The sequence below is a fragment of the Sarcophilus harrisii genome, chromosome 2 (assembly GCF_902635505.1).
Source record: "Sarcophilus harrisii chromosome 2, mSarHar1.11, whole genome shotgun sequence".
NCBI lineage: Eukaryota > Metazoa > Chordata > Mammalia > Dasyuromorphia > Dasyuridae > Sarcophilus > Sarcophilus harrisii.
The window spans coordinates 322,527,158-322,548,753 of NC_045427.1; the positions used below are offsets into that span (position 1 = coordinate 322,527,158).

Genomic DNA, 21,596 nt, shown 5'->3' on the forward strand with positions numbered 1-21,596 from the left:
AGATTTGCAGAAGGGGCATCCCAACATCAAGCCTTACCACAACAATGATACAAATGGGCCCATATGAAATTGTTCCACCCTGAAGCTCTACTCTGTACCTTTGGTTCAAATGATCCTGACATTTCTTCACTTCAGCACTACGTGGGTGACCACTTTCCACCAAGCTGTTTGCAGCAAGATTCACCCCATCAATCTGTGTCATCAGCGTTTTCATTTCCTGGTCCAGAATGTCAAACCTAAAACAAACATTGCAACATTCAGTGTATAACACAGCAACAAGAATAACAGAAACATCACCACTAGATGTGCAGTCAAATCCCAGAGAAGTAAGATTTCAAATTCTTTCCCACCACTTCTTAAACATCATGTTCCTATATTCAAAAGAGAAGACATTAATGAAATTTGACAAATGCCATTCTGGGATACCTGCTACTGTCAAATTCCCTCAACTCCACCTTTACTCTCTTAGTACTGAGGCTAAATCTACCAACATAGTCTAATTTCATATTTACAGTCTTAATTTCATAACCTAATACCATTAAAGTACGACTCTTAGGCTAGTGTGAGCAGAGAGAATGGTTATTAGACATGTTATTGGCTCACCTAACAGAAGAAAAATGGCAGAAGGGTTTAGACAAAAGGTTTGGTGGATATTATCGATGGCCAGATTGCCAGGAGGGCCAACCTGTTATCACAGCTACCCCATTCTCCCTCCCAGATATTGTAAAGAATGTATTAACTGGTTCTGACCTGTGCTGTACCACCTCTAGGTCCTCCAGGGTATCTGGGATCTCCATCTGAGCCAGCCACTTCTCCTTCTCCCCCATCCACAGTTCACAGGCATCTGTCTCACCAAATACTGTATATAAATCCAGAGCATCCTGTAGCCTTTGCCGACGTAGGTCAGCCTGAGCTACCACCTGCTGGTAAAGTTCCCGAAGAGCCTGTAATCGGTTGTTCACATCAGGAGAATCCCGGAATTCTTGTGGGAAGCTCTGGGCTTGCTGTTCCAGGTGTTCCATCACCCCTCGACTCTCTTCCAATTCTTCGAGAAAGTCCTTATGCTTTTTTCCCAGGGCTCGTGTAGCTCCTTCATCTTGTCCAACATCCTCTCCTGAGAGCAAGCGGTGGGCATCTTGCAGCCAGGCCTTCAAGTCATCAGCATCTCCCTGGAACTGGAAGAAATTCTCAGCATCCTGGAGGTTTTTCTTGCGGAAAGCAGCCAGCTCCTTCAGCTGGTCCCAAAGGGCAGATACCTCCCGGATGCGGGCCTCAATCTGCGGGTACCCAAAATGCTTTTGGGCCACCATGTCCTCTGCTTCCTTCATTATCTGCTCCAGGTGGGCATCTAGTCCCCGAAGTTCATCCTCAAAGGCCTTGTGCTTACGCTGCAAGATTAACACACTGGTCAAGTCCTTGCCATAGTCCAATGAGGAATAGATCTGCTCCTTTTCCTTGATCCAGCTTTCTGCCTCATCCATCTCCCAAAAAAACTTCCACAGTCTCTTGGACTGCTCTAGACGGGCCTTCCTCCCTGCTGCCATTGAGCTTAACTCTCCAAAGCACAGCTCCAAGTGGCTGACCCGATCCTGGATAACCTGGGGGTCACAAGGCTGGTAACCTAAGTGAGGAAGAAAGGGAAAAACAAAGGGAAGAGAAAGATAAAAGGTTCATTTTCACTGTAAAATTAAAACTAAGGATGTAAATTGGTTATAACACATTGCTACAGGATTTCAGATTTACAAAGCATTAGTGAGGAAGATTATGCAAGTATTATTGAGGTTAAATAATGATTTGCTCAGAGTTACATGGAATATAAATGTCAGAGCTAGAACTCAGGTCTCTTCATTAGCATACTTATTCATGACTATCTCATAAACCTACCTACTGGCCTGGAGAAAAGTGAAGTTGCTTTTTGGACAAATTTTAATTTTATCTCTTGGAATACTAAAATATCTCTTGGAAACTAAAAGATGGAGTCTTCTAAGCTTTGGGACTCAGCTCTAGGGCTGGACTATCTACTATGGTAGGTCAGGGAGTGAAAATTCACCTCAGAACATCATAGCTAGCCTTCCCCAGACTATGATTTAAATCTCATCCAGTCATATACTAGAATAGGAGGGCTCACCCAGCTTGAGCATCTTGTCACTCTACTGACACTGATGTACCCTGCCCCTCTTGCTTTGGGAATAATAATCAAATCAATACTGTCACTGCTACTAGAAATAGTAGGAATATCCTCTGACCCATATGGTTCTGGGCAAATGATTTGACTTCTCTGGACTTCAATTTCCTCATCTATAAAATGAAGGGGATAGACTGGATGGTCTCTAAGATCTCTTCTCAACTATATGGTATGATCCTAGAATCACAATTCCTGTGATCCATATCCTATAAGCTCAAACTCTCTTGCTAGGCCACCATTCTCCTCTATGTTTTATTTCCCCTTTGAGGCCAATGACCATCACACTTTTGTATTTGTATCTCTAGGGATGGCTCATAATAGGTGCTTGTTAAATGATCTACTGAATTTATAGAAGCATTTTTGGTGGGAGAGCCTTTATCCAAATGGTGTTTTTTGTTTTAAAATCAATGTTGAGATACTGTTCTAACTCTTTAGGAAAATATTAGGATGTTCCCTTTATAGGACTGGTATCTTTTCATTCTGTTCTCTGCTCCACTACCTACTATACACAGGGCAATATGCCAAATTCTGGAGGCAATACAAAACCAAGATGTCATTGGTACTTGACTTCAAGGAATTTATGATTCTTATCTTGTAATTCATATGAACTGGATGAAAGGGTAAGGATTTTCTTGTACTTCAAATCTGATTTCAAGCCCTGTTTTTGACAATAGTTTCCTGGTATCTAATGTCTCACCCTTCCAGTTCCTTTCATGGAACCTTATCTGATGAAGACAAAAAGAAACTGAGTTTGGGGCCCTAAGGAGAACTTGCTGTGGGAGAACTTCACTGAAGGGGAAGAAAGATGGAATCTTGAAGCAAAGAGGAAATATCCTTTGCCTTACCTTTCCCATCCGTGAATTGGAGAGCAGCTGATGTGATTGCCTTCACTTTATCCCCCTGGATGGCAATGTCAGCTTCCATCAGCTTGTGCTTCTGAAGCAGGTCCTCTACCTCTAACAAGTGTTTCCCAAATTCAGAGGACAGGAGGTGAACCTAGGAAAGGAAGGATAAAATATGAGGATGAATGTACCTCTATAGAGAAAGAAAGGAGATGAGAAGCCATTCTGGAGAAAGCATTCAGTGGCATTTAGAATGGTTAAGACTAATTTATTTTAAAAATTAAACCTGTGATTTCATTGGCACAATGAGGAATTAACTTCACTAACCTAGGTCAGCTCTTTCTTTGCAAATTCTAGTCTTAGAGAATTATCTGAAGGCACTGAGAGAGCCAGTACATTTCAGAAGCAGGCTATGATCTCACATTTTTCTGATGCCCTCTCTCCTCACTAATTCATGTTGACTATCATGGTAAATATTCAATGAAAATAAAAGTATTCTTCTTCCTATTGCATGGTACCAAAAGACATGGAAACAGGTAAAGCTTAGTGGAACAGAGGACAGGGAGCAACCTTTCATATTGTACAGAGATGATCTTTATCTTTCAATAGTCTGGTGGTGATTATTCAGGTTGCAAACATTAAGACTCTTGGTCTTGCTCTTCTTCCCTTTTAAATAGACATCTCACTGTTAATTAAATTAACAGTAAGAAGTAAAGAAAGTAGGTAAAAAATTTATCTACTTTTTAAAAGCTGGATTGGGAGAGAAGAAAAATTTGTCTGGAAGAAGTAGAAAAAAGAGGACCTCAGAGATTATCTAATCCAAGATTCTTTTTTCCCCCTAAGGCAATTGGAGTTAAGTGGGCAAGTCAGCCCAGGGTCATATAGTTAGAAAGTGTTAAATCCAAATTTGAACTCGGGTCCTCCTGACTTCAGGGATGGTGCTCTATCCACTGAGCCACCTAGCTGCCCCTAATTCAGGATTCTTAAACTTTTTCCATTTGTGATCCCTTTGTACCTGAGAAATTTTTACATGACCCCAGATATATAGTTATATAAAATATATTTATTGATAATAAATCACAATTTTGTGACCTCCACATTCAATTACCCTATTTGGGGTTGTAACAATCAGTTAAAAGTTATTGGTCTAGTCCAATTCTTGCCCAGATCATGAATCCTTATCTTTGTCATTCATGTCTACTTAGTTAATTTTAAGTCAGTTATGCAGATCATGGGTAGATTCCAGGTTAACTGTGGGTAAGAACAGACAGAGATTGTGTTTTTTTCGTTGCCTCCTAACCTTGGGCAGGAAGGACCAGAAAGCTTCAGTCTGGATGTTTATAAAAGGGGTATGTGATTCCCAGATGAAAGGAGTCAAAGAAGTATAAATTAGTAGTAAAGTTGTTAAGCTCTCACTCAGTGAGAGGGCAAAACTGCTAGGTGTTGGCAATGGAGAAGGGAGAGAGATCTACCACTGAGAGGCCAGACCTTGATCTCATCTATCCAGTCGATGCTGTGAAGCATATCTTGGAAGAGCTTCTGCAGCGTCAGAGTCATCTCCAGCCTTTGGCGCCGAGATTGCAGAAGCTCCAACAAGTAGGACCACATACGCAGAATGTTGTCCTTTCTCGCCTTGATGCGCTTCAAGTCATGATAGTTCTCCTTCTCCAATTCCTGTGCCAGATCTTCCAGGGCCTTCACCCTCTCCTCATAAGCAGCAGTATCTGTCTCAATGGCTTCATGCTTCTTCTTGGCTGCTTCCACAGCTGCCAGGTCGTAACCAAAGTTATCCTGCTCCCCCAGGGAGAGAAAACAAAAATGGAAATGTCAGATTTCTAGACTATTCTGCATATTCAAGCAGAAGATTCGGATTCATCCAAATATAGACACAATAAGGCCATCATCAGAAACTGGACTGTTTGCCAATGAGTCATTGGAAAGAAACCTTTAGGTTCATTCAAAAAATAGTTTCCAGCATTATTGGAATACTTTTAAAGATTACATATTATCTTATTTGAACTCCACTACAAGCTTCTGAAATAAGTATTGCAATTATCCCCATTTGAAAGATAAAGAAACTACAGCTCAGAAGGAGTTAAATGATTTGTCCAGGGTCATAAGACTATTATTTGTCAGAGATGGGATTTGAATGTAGATCTCTACTCCAATCCCAGAATTCTGGCTTTTCCTAAATATTTGTAGCTCTGATTTTAAATGATCACAGATTTAGAAATGGAAAAGACTTTAGAGCTCAGATAATTTTAAAGATGAGGAAATTGAGGTCACACAAGCAGTATCAGAGAATCCACACCATCTGACTCCAAATCCAATCTTTTTTTTTCATTGCACTACATTGCTAGACAAGTTTAAGTGGGAACTAGCTTTGCTCTTTTGTTTTCTAACTCAAAGCCAAGTTCTGAAAGTCTGAGCAGCTCACAAGTACTTTCTAAGGAGTGTCATTATTTAGTCTATATGGCTTAAGGAACTTCACAGTGGCAAATTTGGCCCTTAATTATTTTTTTTTTCTCCTAGACATGGGCAGAGCAAAGAGCTCATCTGTCTACAATCTGGTTTCCACCTACAGGAATTTACATTTGCACATACAATACTTAAAAATTCTTCCAGAATACTTATTTTCTGTTTCTAGCATGAACTTAATTTCAATCTTCATGTTAGAGGGGAAGAGACATTGTCTCCAAGAAAAGGCTCTGTGGTCAATTTCAGATTAGATAAATATGTTGGAATCCTATATTCCAAAGTCTTCTATATTTAGAGCAAATATGAAGGACCAGCAAAAAGAAAACACCCCAAAACAAAAAACTACATTGCTCTTTCTCTCTAATATATACACATACATACCTAAATACACTGTATCCTGACCATATGTATCATAGAACTATTATCTATAGTCAAATTATACCCTAACTTTAGCTGAGACTAACAGCCCATATAAACTAACTTTGATGACACTTTCTGGAAATGAAACTTAACATCTATAATCGGTTTATCTCCCACAGGATTCCTTAAAGATAAAAGATAAGGATTTCTGGTTGCTTCCAATTTAGGTTGAACTTGAAACAAGTATAAAGAGAAATAAAACACAAGCCCAGATCTGCATTCAGGGGTAGACATTTTTATAATGAGAAAAGGCTGAGAAGAAATTTAAAAAGTTAAATGATAAGAGCTAATAAGAAAGGTGGCATCTATATCAAAATACTCATAATAGTGCTTTTTATTCAAGTGAAGAACTAGAAACACAGTAGATACCCATTAATTAGGGAATGGCTAAACAAATTGTAGCATGCTACATGATAGAATAGTACTATATCGTAAGAAACAACAAATATGGATTTAGAAAATTATGAACAACATTAGACAAACTGATACAGCATGAAATAAGTAGAATCAAGAAAATATATAAATACAATAATCACAATAAAGTAAATGGGAAACAACAGTGAAAACAAAATAAAGCAAAAGTCACGAAACTAAATAACATATTTGTAAATGACTAAGTTTGGACCCAGTGGAGAAAGAAAAAAAAAATGCATTTCCCAACTTTTTTACAGAAGTGGAGAATCACAGGTGTGGAGCACTACTACATTTACTCTCAGATTCAGTTGGTATCTTCTCTCCTTTTGCTAAATTGCTTTTATTCTTTTTCTTTTCTACAAGAACTTGCTGGGAAGGTGATGGAGAAAAGTTATATTAAAAAAAAAGGTCATCAAGGATATAAATAAAAAAATTTAAAGTACTAATATTTAAGCATACTGCTTGGTCACTAGATTTGCCCATAACAGAGTAAAAAGTAACAAAATCAGCAACAGAGCCACAGAGAAGTAATAAAAGAGGAAGACTTCTAAGGCAAGAGAGACAGAATGGTAAAGAGATGGCAGACTTGCTCATGTACTTCTGAAATGACCACAACGGAAGGTCTTCTAAGCAAAGTCTAGATGGTCCACAACTTTAATGCTCCCCTCAGCCATCCATCTCTGAAATGCTGGGCACATACATATGCTGTCCATTCCACCTATTGGGCTGCCCTAGCACCACAACTCTCGTGCCAGCTCACCTCCCCAGAGGCTATTATGGGCCTCTCTCTGCCAGGGGCCTGGAGTCACTTATCATAACCCCAAACATTACCTGGGAGACCAGGCGCTGGTTCTCACTGAGCCATGTTTCCCTCATTGCTGCCTTGCGGTCAAAACGCCTGGCCAATTGTTCTAATTTCTCTTGACGAATGAGTTCATTCCTCAAGGCAAGCTCTCGCCGATATTCAGCTTCTTCCAGGCTTTCCCAGGCCTACAGGTAGAAACAGGTTTAGTAAGAAATAGAATGTTCTGAAAAGGTGGGAGTTCCATGACAATTATGGTGCCATCTCTGTAAGAGGCACTCAGTACAATTAGGACACTTGAAGGGGTGTGAGAAGAAGTCAATACTCTATTGAATAAATGAAGATAAACTTATAATAGCAGCCTTTGACCCACATATCCAGGTAACCAAGTTTTCTGAGAACAAGTTTTTCTCTAATCCTTCATAGCAACATCAAAAGTCTGTTCCTTCACCTATGTCATATATATCTATTAGGATTTCCTGGGGTTTAAAAATCTTGCAAAATTTTTTTTGCACATTTCTTCCCCCACTCCATCCCATTACTATGTGAGATCCTTAGAATAAAGGGCTGTGTTTCTGCATTTTTTTTTTTTTTGTATCTCTAGCACTTAGCTCAGTGCCTTATATTACTAAATACTTAATACTTGCTGACTGATTTGTTACACAAAAAAAGAAACAACCAACAATGTTATCTGTAAATGTTCCTCACTTTTTGTCATATTTATGGTAACCAATGAAACAAATGCCCAGAAATGCATGTATGTATCAGGATACATAATGGATTGAGTTGATAGATGGTGAATGGATTTTGACTGATTGCTGCTTTCAGGTAGTACCCCCAAAATAACCTGCATGTGGAATCAATAACACTGAAGAACAAGACTTAATTTACCCGGTCCAGTATTGATCAATTCCCTATACTGTTATCTGGAACCCAATCAACCTCCCTGGCAAAGCATAATGGAAAATGCAGTTGTACCCGGTTAATGTCAGACACAAGTTTCCCTTCATGGGGTGTGTACACTTTCTGATTGTTGGCCCTCATCCTGGACTGGATGGTAAAAAGTAGGACTTCCAGATTTCCCTTCTCTTGAAATCTAAATGAGAACAGAGGAAGAAAAATTAGTCTCCAGATCTCCAAAGTAAAATCTCCTATTCAAACTAAACATGTTATCCCAAAGACTTAAAGAGTTTGGAAATGATGCCAGATTTCCCCTGGAAGCTAGGGAAGCAGAAAAGCAAACAAAGATTTATAGTCCTGTTCAGTTGTCAAAATATCTGTGGACATCTACCAGCCAAGACAAAACAAAGCTTGTATCATCACAATATAGATCAGAGAAAATAGCCATTATCATCTGAGCACTTGTCTCTTACTTGCTTCTATATGGGAGTAACAAACTGGAATGTTTTCTAACAACTTTTGACCAATCTTTGCATTAATCAATACGAAGCAATGCCTCAGTCATTCTGCATACAGCAATTTTCTGGTAAGCTCTTTAGTCAAGTCTTCAATAAAAACATTAACAGGGCATTATCCTCATAAAGACATGCTGCACAAAAAACCACTCTCAAAAATCTGTGGACTATAACAAACCTAAGTTCATAACAAGTTCCAAAATCTTTTAAAAATTATTGTTAAAAAGAAAAGCAAAAGCCATATGACTGGCAGGAAGGAGACATAGAAATAGTCTATATAGACTTGAATCCCCAGGTCAAAGCTCTAGCTTAATGTGGCCTCAATTTCATTCCCAATTCTGCAAATCTCTACAAAACCTTATAAATTTCAATGGTATCTTCAATTCACTCTAAAATAAAAGAACAGGGAAACAACTTATCCTGTAACATCAATAATGTAAAAACAAATGATTATGATCAGTGAAATAATCAATCACAATTCTAGAAGACTGATAAAGAATGCTGCCTAGCTCATGTCAGAGAGAGATGATAGACTAATGGGCAGAATGAGAAACTCATTTTCGGATATGGCCAATGTGGGAATTTTCATGCTTGAGTCTGTTAATATAATACAAGAAATGATGGACCAATATGCAGAATGAGAAATCCATTTTGGGATATGGCCAATATGGGAATTTGCATGCTTGACTCTGCTAATAAGATGTAGGGATTTTATATTTCTTTCTTTCAAAAAAGATAATATTTGTATAGTACTTACACAGTGCCTGGCACATAGTAGATGCTTAATAAATGCTTATTCCTTTCCTTCTTTTGTTTCTTTCATTTTGTAGAGGGAAAAAGGGAGAAAAACACTTACTAATTGAAAAAATTTATCAAAAATAAGATAACAGAAGAGTCTGAAACAATATTCTATAGCTTTTTCAAGAATTCTTAATGTGGTATTCCAAGGATCAGTCCTACAGTGAATTCTCCAACCCAAGAAACAACCAACAATTCTTAGTGTTCCATAAATGCTTTTTGCAAGAGCCTTGGCCCTGAAACACTGTCTATATAGCCAAGAGATAACATCCCTGTGCACAATACCTACCACTCTCACAAGGGATGATGTCTGTATTGAATTTAGGACCTTAAAAGTGGGTCAGTGTCAGAAAAGAAATCAGATACTTGTTTATAGGTACATTCTAGACTCCATGTCTCAACTTTCCTTGTTTAAGAGCCATGAATGGAGAGTTTAGGAAGACAGAAAGCAGGGGAGAAGCAGGTATAATTGATGAGTGATGAAATTTACTTCTACAGAGTTGGGCCATTTTTATTGGCAGATAAGCAAGACCATACTTGGTATGTATGTGTATGTGTACACATGTGTGCGTGTGTGTTTGTAGATGCTTGGAATAAACATTTACAAAGTATTAACTTTGTGCCAGGCATTGTGTTAAATTTACAAAAATTATTTCATTTCATCCTCACAGCATAAATAGGTGCTATGATAGTACAAATAATAACAACAGTAACTAATATTTATATAGTGCTTGCTTGCTATGTGCCAGGAATTGGGCTGTTTCACAATTATTCTCATTCAATATTGATAAAAATCCTGAGAGAAAAGTGCTATTATAACCCCTCATTTTACAGAGAAGGACACTAAGGCAAATGGTTGAGTGACTTTCTCAGATTACATAGCTAAGAAGTATTTGGGGCCACATGTGAACACAGTCCTTCCTGACTCCATCTATCCACTACCCTATTTTGCTGCAAATCATTACCCAAGATGAAGTAGAAAAGAAACTCTGTTAAGTTTAGGCTTGAAAAGTTCAGAAATAGGAAGTGGCAAATCTAAACTAGAGGAGGAAGAGGAAGAGAGGAAGGATATAACTCTGATGATTAATGGCAATTACACACAATGGTGCTAGGATGAGATGATAGAAGGTAGTGGGATCAGAGAAATGGGCATTTCATTAGAGCAAAACAATACAGCAGTCCTAAATCAAAGGTGAATTGAAGAGCAGAAGGCTAAGAAACAAAAGTCTGGAAAATCACCTGTCTTAGTTACAGAATGGGACTAATTAATAAATAATGCCTGACTCCCTGCACAGATGAGTTATATGGGGCTGAGTCAAGATTGAGAAAAGGTGTGTGTGTATTGATTTGAAGAATTTTAACCTCTTGCACAACGGAGAAAGATCCAAAGGAATTAAAATCACCAAAGAAATCCCAACCTTTGTGGGAGAGGCACTAAGATCTGAATTCAAGTCCTACTTCTGACACATACCAGCTGTGCAACCCTGAGCAGCCACTCAACTTCTCAGTGTTCTAAACAACTCACAAGTTGAAAAAAAGGTGCTAACCTACATTGGTGGAAGAACTTTATTCATTCAGGAAATCCCGACATCAAAAGAAAGAATAAATTAGTCCCTGTCCCTCAACTTTTCAATAAGTTTCCTTCTGTTCCATGGCTACAGGCTACATATGTAATGCTATTTACCTTAGAAATGGCTGCCACACATTTGTGACAATAATGACTGCCACAATATTAGTCAATATAGTCATAGCAACAATAGGGCAAATATATCTCCCTTCCTAAAAAAGAATACTCCAGAGCTTATGGAAGAATAAGAAGATATGGATACTTTATACAAAATACTAGAAAAGTGGTGTCATTTCTAAAAACAAACACTTCTCATATTCTGCTACTATTTATAAATGTCATTAGTATCAAACCAAGAGCTAGAGGGAGAAGTGCCCTGAACTCTTCCCTCTTCCAAATTTCCTTATTTCTGTTAGAGACACAACTATCCTTCCCACTTACTTGGATATAAAATTTCAGTGATCTTGGACTCTTCTTTCACCTTCATCCTCATCCAATCTGTTGTCCAGATACACGTACAATTCTTCATATGTCACTTTCTTTCCACTCAAACAACCACCAGCCTTGTTCAGAACCTCATTCTCACTTGGACTACTAAAATAGACTTATAATTGATATGTAGCCTCTCTCCTCTCCAATCATCCTCCACACACCTACCAAATTAAGATTCATCTTGTTTCTCTAAATACCCTTATTATCATCTAGGATAAAATTAAAACTCCTTTATTTGGCTTTTAAAATCCTTTGTAACCTGCCTCCAGTCTAATCTTTCCAGGTTACTCTCCTTCACACACTATATTCTTACCAAATTGACTTGTTGACTGCCAACCATTCACAACATTGCACTGTCTCCCTGTCTTTGCACAAGCTATCCATCATGCCTAGAACACACTTCCTTTTCACCTCCACTTCTTTAGAATCAATATCACCTTCAATATCACAGGAAGTCTATTCTGATAAGCTGCTGATACTCTCATCCTCTCCAGAAATTATTTTGCATATATTTTATATTTAATTTTCTATGTACATGGTACTTCCTTTCCAGTAGAATGCAAGCTGCTTGAAGACAGAGCCTATTTCTTTCTTTGTCTTTGTATGCTCAGACTCTGGCACACAGCAAGTGCTTAATAAATGCTTGTGGAAAGAATAAATAAATGCATTCCTAGTTAACTCAATAAATGTCTGTCTGTAAAGATATGACCCTTACTTGGGTGGCTTCTCCACAGTTCGGTAGGTGCTGAAAGATTGCAACTGCTGCTGTAACCCACTCAGGGAATTAGCAAACTTGCGGCTGTTGAGGACAGTAATAGTCTGCTCAATCCAGGTAAGCAGATCAGAGGCCAGCCCACTGTATTTTTCAATCATCTTCTCAGTTTCAATGGCATGGTCAATCACCTGATAATTGTAAACAGCACTGACATTAGCATTATTATTATTATTGATGATAATGATATTAATGAATAATGACACTATTCATGGCAATCACAATCAGGGAATTCTTATCATGGTTTACCTCTTTTTAGGCATATTATGCACCAAGCTACTAGAGCGAATCCACTTCTCAACTGGCATACATGCCCTTAGCTCACTACTCCTGCCTGGAGCAAGCCAGAGAGGTCTTGCTTCATTTTCACTGACACTATCAGAAAAAACTCAAGTTTGTCATTATGCAGAAGGATGTTACCTTTGGGGAAAGCTACATATGGCTCACCTACAGAGCAATCATGGCAGACTGTCTATACAATACCTAGCATATTCTAAGGGCCTGAGAGCTATAAAATCACAAGAAAAAAAATGATAGAGGGGTGTGGCAAGCCAGTAATTAGTGCCTTAGAACTTGGCTCTCCACAACTTAGACAATGATGTCTTTTAGAATAAGATATGAAACTGAAAGAATTCAGCTTTGGAGTTTTGTTAGTATCTACACCCACATCGACTATAAACCACCTTCCAACATGAACCTCTGCTGGTCCATTATAATTAGAATCCAAACAATGTATGGATTCCACATAGAGAATCCATACTGTTAAACTCTGTGATAATCCAAGACTCATTAATGACAAAAGGGGAGAAAGGAATATAAGTCACAGAAATTCCCAGACTTTGAACTGGGTTTGGCTCTGGTAAGAGTCCAATAAGAAGGGGGAGAAGGGGACTTACTAGTTTTCTGTCTGGTTCATACCTTGCCAACACGCTTGCCCTCCACAGCCAGCACCTTCATCTTGGAGAAATAATGGTAAAATGCTACCACATAAGTAATGATGGATTTCTCATCAGGATTCTCTGTGAAGACATCTGCAAAAGAAAAGTGACCAGCCTTCTTATAGCAATTAGTCATTCAATTTGAGGAAAAAACTAGAAGCCTAGGAAAAATCAGGCTTACTACAGTGTTCCTGTAGCACTGAGCTCACTATAGTTGTGGGTCATAGAATTGACAACAGTCTCTAAGGAAACATCAAAGAACAGGAATGGGGGAGAAATGTGTCTGTGGTTTTAGAGGCAGGAAATAAAAAAAATCCAAAGGGAAAGCAGTTAGGGGTGGGAAGGACTTTAAGAGTTGCAATATAAGTCAGACATTATGTTATGCACATGTATAAGGTGAGACCTTGCAAAAGTATGTGGTGTCTCAGGGTTCACTCAGCACCTAGAATTGAGGAATAGCCCATTATAAGTGTTGACTGCTATTCCAAAAAGCTCTCTGCAACAAAAGAAAGCCCTGGTTGAATTCCTGTCTACTTAAAGCTGTCATTTACACAGAAAATACGGCTTTGCTCCAAGGTCCCTGGTGCTAACATCCTTTCTTTCTGTGGTGATTACCGTCACCATATCTTATCTTATGGTACTAAGATACAAAATACAATAGATTCTGGGCAACCTTTCTGCATCCTCAGTCTTAGTCTCTCTCAAGAAACTCACTTTCTCTTTCAACCTCCAAAGTGGTAAAAGTTGAGCTGCCTCCTCTCCTCATGTAAATATATCTATAGTCAGTCTGTCCTCTATACCTCATCCCCATATGTTTTTTTTACCCTAGTGAAAATATTCCTAGTTATAACTCTGGGATGCAATGAAGAAATTGGTCTGGAAATACGATGGAGGTTGAGAGAACATGTTGGGTTTACCTTCTGGGTCAAGGAGTGGGATAATGCCCAGTTGTCTTTCTGCCACATCAAATGCATGTTCCAGGTTGTGTCGGGCATTGGAGTCCTTCAGCTTCTCAAAGTCAATTAAATCTGGCCTGGGAATGAAGCCAGAATATTAACAAGGAGATCACTTATAGCATCTGCATCTAGCAGGGAAGCTAGAGCACGGGATTAAATCTGCCCACAGAGAGAGACAGATCTTGGGCTGATCAAGAGAAACAGCATGGAAGAGAAAGTGGAGATCAAGAATAATGGAGAAGAGACACTTTGCGGGAAATAAAAAGAGCAAGAGGGAACAACAATGCAATTAGAAATGGGAAGAAGAGGGCAGAGGATATCATAGGCATTTAAGAAAGGAGGAGTACTAAAAGTATTAAAAATTACAAATTCTTAACGCATAAGATTCACATGAATTTCAAATAACAACTTCTATGTGAAGTGAAAGACTACCCCTTGAATTAAGAAAACATCTCAACAGGATTCTAAAGACCTCTTACCGATGCTTGTGAATCAAGGCATTAAAGGCCAGACCATCCTTCCAGCTGGAGGTAAAATTGGTGACATTGACGTGGGGATAACTGCATTCAAGAGAAACATTTTTTAAAGTGAGAAATGGATTTCATTAGACTCTCAAGTGTATGTGTATGAAATGTGAGAACCACTGCATATTTTAAAGAATGACTTTATCCCTCTTCCCAATCAAATCATCCTCAATATCAGATCAAGGATGTTCCCTCATCAAATGGCCAGGTACCAAATAGCTCACATGCTTTCTCAATAAAAGAAAAATAAGACCATTTTGATGAAGAACCCTATAATTCATCACTCACTACAACAAGTAAGGATAGATTTTGTATGAATTACTTTTAGGCTGTGATCAGTTGGAGTAATAAGGTTTATATGTCCACTAGTGCTTTGGAGGCAGTGCTTTGTGGAGAGCAAGGCAGTAGTTGTGGTGGTGGGTGTGAGATAGTCAGTGACTGGCATTGACAGAACATACCCTGATGTCTTCATCTGACACCAAAGCAGTAGTGCATCCTTAGCAGAGCGAGTCTCCTGACCCTCTTGAGTTTGAACAACTATGTCTTGGATCTGGCAGTGGGAAAAAAAAATAAGAGAGATTCTTTCTGTGCTTCTTGATTTCTATTGTATACTTTCTCCTCTCATTCTGATCTGTAGTACAGATTGCCTGACCTGTGTAAATCCCAACCAAAAGCAGACTCCCCATCTCCAAATCATTACCAATGGCTTCCTTTGGAAATGGGGAAGGGAAGTTTTTCTTGTGTAAGAATGAGCCTTTCATTAACTTAAGAAAGAGATGCTGAAAACTAAATTAGGATAGAGGACACTAGACTTCATCTTTTGAGGGACAAAATTGGGCCACAGAAAAATGTCATCACCTGGATAGACTGTGTTTTAACTGTTACTCCTGTTTCCTTTTCTTTCTTCCTGATTCTATTGCTATTTTGTATATCTCATCCATCCACAGAGCGTGAAATCAGATCAGTCAGTAGTCTAAGTTCCTGGTCTGATGGGCTCCCTGAATTCAAGCCAAACAGTTATATCTATTCTTCCTTTAACCTTTAAAACATGCCCCTATACTTTCACAGACATCCCTACCCAAAGGAGCTCATTCTTTCCCAGACACTATCAAACTTGAAATGGTCAGGATTAGACAAATGGTCAACAGATTGGCTAGATGATTCTGTCTCCTTATTCCTTTCAAAATTCCCTGATGCCTACTGTAGCTCTATAATTTCAGGATGAGATAGGGAAAAAAACTGGAGAGGGGAGAAAAAGAAAGAGCAAGTCTTTCCAACAACCAATAACATAGTTAGCATTGTTTCTATCCTCACTCAAAAGAGTGAGCAGTTGTCAATATGATTTATCATATCTAATTCTATTCCCAGATCACTCAGCAAACCAGATATGTGAACCCTAAATTCATTGTTTTGGTATGGGTTTTCTACAATGGTAACAGATTTTTTTATAATAAATAGAATTTTATATCACAAAGGACTTAACAAATAGGATCTCATTTGATTCTCACATCATAAAGTAAATAATGCCAGTATTATTACACCTATTTTAAAAATAAAGGAACCAAGTAATTTGCTTGAGGTTAAATAACTCATATACGTTGAAACTGGAGCTTGAACTCAGGTCTGCTGATATCTAGAAATCTTTCCAGAGGATAAGTTGATAGCTATATACTACTAAATATGTAGATTAATTTAAAAATTCTTTCATTGTTCTTTACTTGTTTTCATTCATGTCCAACTTTGCTTGACCCATTTCAGGTTTTCTTGGCTAAGATTCAAGAGTAGTTTGCCATTTTCTTCTCAAGCTTATTTTATAGATAAAGAAAATGAGACAAACAGTGTTCAGTGACTTGCCCAGAGTCTCACAGCTAGTAAGTATCTAAGGGGATTAAAATTCAGACTTCCTGACTCCAGGTCCATGCCTCTATCCACTACCTTATAATGCATAAAAAAGCTGTCCTCAAATGCTATCTCTGAATTCATACTGGCTATGTCATAACTGTGACTTAACAGTCACTTAACCTCTCAGGTGCCCCCAGATGACTTTCTAAAATTATAAAGGGGAATTACAATTGCTAATTTGCAATGGCAGAATGCCCCTTGTTGCTGTTTAGTTGTTCAGTCAAGTCAAATTCTTAATGACTCCAGGGGTTGGTCCATCAGATTTTCTTGGCAAAGATGATGAATTGGTTTGCCATTTTCTTCTCCAATGTGTCCATATTTTACAAACAAACTGTAAGCAAACTGTGTTAAGTGACTTGTCCAGTTTATATGGACATATAAACCCTTGGACCCTTGTCCAGGGTTACATAGCTAGTAAGTATCTGAGGCCAGATTTGAACTCAAGTCTTCCTGACTCCAGGTTTGGTGCTCCATCCACTGCACCATCAAGCTATCTCTAGGATGTCTCTCCTTTAATGAAATTAAAGGCCTGGACAAATGTTCTATGAATTGCTGTTCTTTCTGCTCCAGTCCATCAAATCCAATATCCCTTTGACATCCCGAAAATCTTACCTGGAAGCGAAGAATAATGGTCCAGATAAGACCCAGAACAAGACGGTGATTGCCATCTACAATATCATGAGAACCCATATTTTCCAGATGTACTCGCTGCTCCTTGAGGAATTGCAGGGCTTTGTCAACATTCTCTAAGCAGTGAATCCGCATCTTCCCTTTTGTAGGTTTTGGCTGGAAGGAAATATAAATAATAATCAAAGGGCAGCAGTAGACAAAGAAGTGAATAACTTTTGCAAGAAGCTATAGCAATGAGAAAAGCAAAAGAGCTTGGTTGATATTCATGAATCCTCCTACAAACTAAGTGCAACCTATTTCTTCTTCAGAATTACCAAAATTCCTACCCTTTTTATTTAGCAAGACTAAAGTATCTTCTTGCCTAGCTCTTTCAAAGCTGGTTTGAAGTTCAGATGGTTTGGTACATTTCCTAGGGCCTAGTTCTAGCTTCCTGCACTTGATGATATTGGAGATAGTGAAATCTATGTCAACCAACAGCTCCTCATCCCCATCTCCAATGTGCCCCACTGTGCACCATAAGGCATAAAGAGTATGTGAAAGAAAGTCTCAACAGAGATCCCCACTAGCTACAAATCTCAGTGGTACTGGCTAATTAGAAAAAAATCCAAAACAAGAACATTTATCAACCATCTACCATATGTCAAATAATATATTAGACACTGAAGATTCAGAGACAAAACCAAATAATTCCTGCCTTCAAGAACCTTACATTCTAGTCTCTCAGGATCACAACTAAAGTACTGTTAATGTTGATTCCAGGGGAGGCTTTACATCAGTTCTCCAAGACAAGAAATCCTATCTAGAGGAGGAAGAATGATCCAACAATGGGAAGAGAAGTTTAAAAATGTCACACACATACACATTCCCATTTTATATTTAGTTCAATTCAACTTAAAATATCTATTGAGATTTGGGATGGAAATGCCAGTTGCATCCAGAGAGAGAACTATGGAGACTGAATTTAGATCGAAGCATAGTATTTTCAATTGATTGGTGTTTTTTTCTCTTTAGGTTTGATTTTTCTTGCACAACATGACAAATAAGGAAATATGTTTTAAAAGATTGCACATATTTAACTTATATCAGATTGCTGTTTTAGGGAGGGGAAAAGAGAGGGAGGGAAGGAGCAAAATTCCGAACATGTGAAATGAAGGTTGAAAGTACAGTATAATGGAAAATTTTTAAATAAGTGAAGCAAAGCCTCAATAAAGAACCCTTAATAATATATAAATATCTAAAACAGATTTGAAAATTGGGAGCCCTCTCTGTTGCTTTTAATTTAACATATATGACTTGATTTATCACAAACGAAATGATTATAACTCATGGAAAATAGATTTTTTTGCCATTAAAAACATGTGCATTATATTCTTTTCTCTTATCCCATTCTGGGCTCTAGAAACAAAGCTATGAATCCTACTTCTTATCCCACCAGTTATGTGACCATGGGCATGTCTCTCAATCTCTAATTCAATTTCTACATGCATAAATTGGGAATATTAATGCTTGAAATACTCACATCATGGGGTCCATAGGATCATATGTTTAGATCTGGAAGAACTTTTGGAGGGCATCTACTCCTACCTCCTTATTTTAGATGGAGATGAAATGAGTCACCCAAGTTACACAGACTGTTAGAATTAGAGGGTATTGTTGCAAAGGAAAAAAAGGTGTTTCATGAGACTTAAAGCACTACATAAATGGGATTTCTTGTTATTAATTCACTTCATTTTACAGAAGGAAAACTGAGGCATATTATGAGTTACCCAAGGTCATAAAGCAAGTCAGTGCAAATACTTAGAACAGACCTAGAACAGCTGTTACAACATCAAAATTATTGAATTATAACTGCAATAAGGTAGTGTTACTGCTGACATCTTCCAAAAAGTTTCAATTTCCAAACCCAAGAAAAGGAACAATAATATCAAAATGTCTAGTGGGATTTCATAATGCTAACTCAATAGTGGTCGAAGGCAAGCCAAGATCAGGAAGCAAAATATCCTGGCCAGCTCTTAAGTAAAAAAAAATAGCTTAAAACATCTATAATCTGGCATTTTGTCCTATTAAAGTGACTAGAAGAAGAAGATGAGAGAGGAGAGGGTAGGTAATCGTAATAGGAACCAGTTTTTACTATTTGAAAGATAGCAAAATGTTTTACGTGGATTAATTCATATTATTGTCATAATATCCCTGGGAAATAGGTATCATTATTATCCTCATTTTATAGATATAGAAGTTGGGAATGGGAATTTAAGTGATTTATCCAGGGTCACACAGCTAGTAAGTATCTGAGGCAAAATCTGAACTCAGACCTTCTTTCAAGTCTACCATTCCATCCACTGCATTACCTAGTTGCCTCTGACTATGAGGCTAAGATTAAGAGACTCATTCAGAAGGGAAATCTTATTCAAGGAAGTGTCCTGACTAATTTCCCCAACCATACTTGGAAATATTTAATATACCGAATGAGTCTCTTAATTAAATATTTCCAAGTATGGTTGGGGAAATTAGTCAGGACACTTCCTTGAATAAGATTTCCCTTTTTGCTCTGGTTTGAGCAATTTCCAGGAAAGAGATGGATGAGTTTCTTGGGATCATGCTGACTTGAGAAAGCCCATTAACCTAACCCTCTTTGAGAAAAAAAAAGGTCAATCCTATTATATCAACAACCTGATGAAAGAAAAATGTGACAAATCTGAGAAGCTTTACCAGCATCTCTCCTGAGAGGACTTCCAGAAGTTTGATGAGCATCCTTCCATCCCGCAGGTCCTTGTAGAGGTCAGCAATACGACAGGATACACGTGCCAGGTGTGAATTTACCCATTTTGTGAAAGTCTTCTTCTGAACAACTTCCCGCTCATCTGCAAAAAGAGAAAAATCCCAGATAAGGTATCACAAAGCTGCTGAGGATCAATTGGACCAGGCAAAGGAGGTTTGTGCCATGTCTTGCACCTACATGAGAATATTTGACAATCATAATCCAGGTCACACATTTAGCAAACAGAGGCTCATATGTCTTTAGTGCCAAGATAGTGAAGCTATTAGTTTCTTGACCACACAATAGTGGTTCCTGTGTGCCATATCACAGACAGAAATCCAACTACTCAGTTGCTTTTGAGTCTATACATGTTGGCCACCAACACTCAGAAATGCAGTACCAAAGTGAACAGCTACCTTGTCTCCATATGCTCTGTTCCCTTTAGATTTCTTTTCTCCTGGGAATTCACTAAGTATAAAACCCTCAATATTCAAGCAATTGACTGTCTGTACTAATTTTTTAAAAGGTAACATCTAAGAGTCAAGCGTGAGATAAAGGGTAAAAGAAGCTTTATCTCTCATTGGTACTAGATTATACATTGCAAGAATTAAAATGGTTCTTTTGCTAATAAAGAAAATTATTTCCTTGGGCAGGGAGCAGTTTTTTAATCTATAATTTCTCAACTCTGTTCATTCTTTGGCAACTATGGATTTATTTTCTAAGATATACCATGGAGTAGGACCAAGAGGGAGTTAGGGAAGGAGATGAGAAGAAATCTCTTAGGACGAAGATGTGATTTCATGCAGTGGTTGTATGGATTCTGACAAAGAATGAAGCAGAAATATATCTTTAAATGATTGAGAAGTGATAAAGCAGAATGGAAAAGGGAAAGAAAAAAGGATGATAAGGAAATAAAGAGGGAAAGGGGGATGAAAGAAGATAAGTGGAAAAGAGAAAGAAAAGAGCTGGAGAAGAGAACAAAAGAGAAGAAAAAAAATACCCTGCTTAAATTTGTAAATAGTCTGTGACAACTGACTTCTGTGTAAATGGTTTTGATGACTCAGGCTTCCAAAAGACGTGACAAGTGTGGCTTGGTCCACTGGGAAATGACCTCAGGAGGGTCACAATTGTTGCAGAGCTATTTCTTTGGAGTGGCCATGCCAGAACCACTTCAAGGGCATGACTCAGATGTCTCTGCTGGCACCCAATAATGAGCTTGCTTCCTTCTACTCTCAGTTAGTTGGGTGCTTGACATTTACACCTTCTCATTCTAAGCATGAGGTAGAAAAAGGAGAAATGGGGTTGACTATACTAACCTTAAATATCCACAAAAGAGATACATTAGCTAATATGTTGGCTTAAATTCTGCAGCCCCAAGTGAATTTCAGCTAAGACTCTGTTACTCTGCAAAATACACTGATTCTTCTAGGTTTTCTGTTATCCCAGTTTTAAATGCAGGGCTTTATGGTATATTAGGGTCTTTGGTAACTTACGAAAAAATATGGTGCTTTTATGTGAGAGGGGTTGTTGAAGTTCAATAAAACGACTCAACTTTTCCTAAGAAAGAGATTGCTTCCCCCAAATAGATTCACTAGTTACTACACAGTTCAACTTTGAAAAGATTAAGGAGAATAACCAAAAGTTAAAAGAGTCACAGCCAGCTCTTTTCCCATAGTGAGGGACTCCTGCCTATTAATATTAAT

General features: G+C 38.1%; 1 protein-coding gene across 4 annotated transcripts in view; it reads right to left on the bottom strand.

Moving 5' to 3' along the window:
• Positions 1-21,596, bottom strand: part of SPTB (spectrin beta, erythrocytic) — a 166,026-nt gene that overhangs the window by 78,617 nt on the left and 65,813 nt on the right. For all 4 annotated transcript variants that reach the window (XM_031952714.1, XM_023502855.2, XM_031952716.1 and 1 more), the window contains exons 3-15: positions 19,845-19,996; positions 17,118-17,291; positions 15,062-15,153; positions 14,559-14,639; positions 14,041-14,156; positions 13,104-13,216; positions 12,129-12,316; positions 8,120-8,237; positions 7,171-7,329; positions 4,516-4,818; positions 3,031-3,181; positions 751-1,621; positions 99-236 (exon numbers count right to left, since the gene is read on the bottom strand). In XM_031952714.1, the coding sequence (XP_031808574.1) occupies positions 99-236; positions 751-1,621; positions 3,031-3,181; positions 4,516-4,818; positions 7,171-7,329; positions 8,120-8,237; positions 12,129-12,316; positions 13,104-13,216; positions 14,041-14,156; positions 14,559-14,639; positions 15,062-15,153; positions 17,118-17,291; positions 19,845-19,996 (2,656 nt within the window). The remainder of the gene's footprint in view (positions 1-98; positions 237-750; positions 1,622-3,030; positions 3,182-4,515; positions 4,819-7,170; positions 7,330-8,119; positions 8,238-12,128; positions 12,317-13,103; positions 13,217-14,040; positions 14,157-14,558; positions 14,640-15,061; positions 15,154-17,117; positions 17,292-19,844; positions 19,997-21,596) is intronic.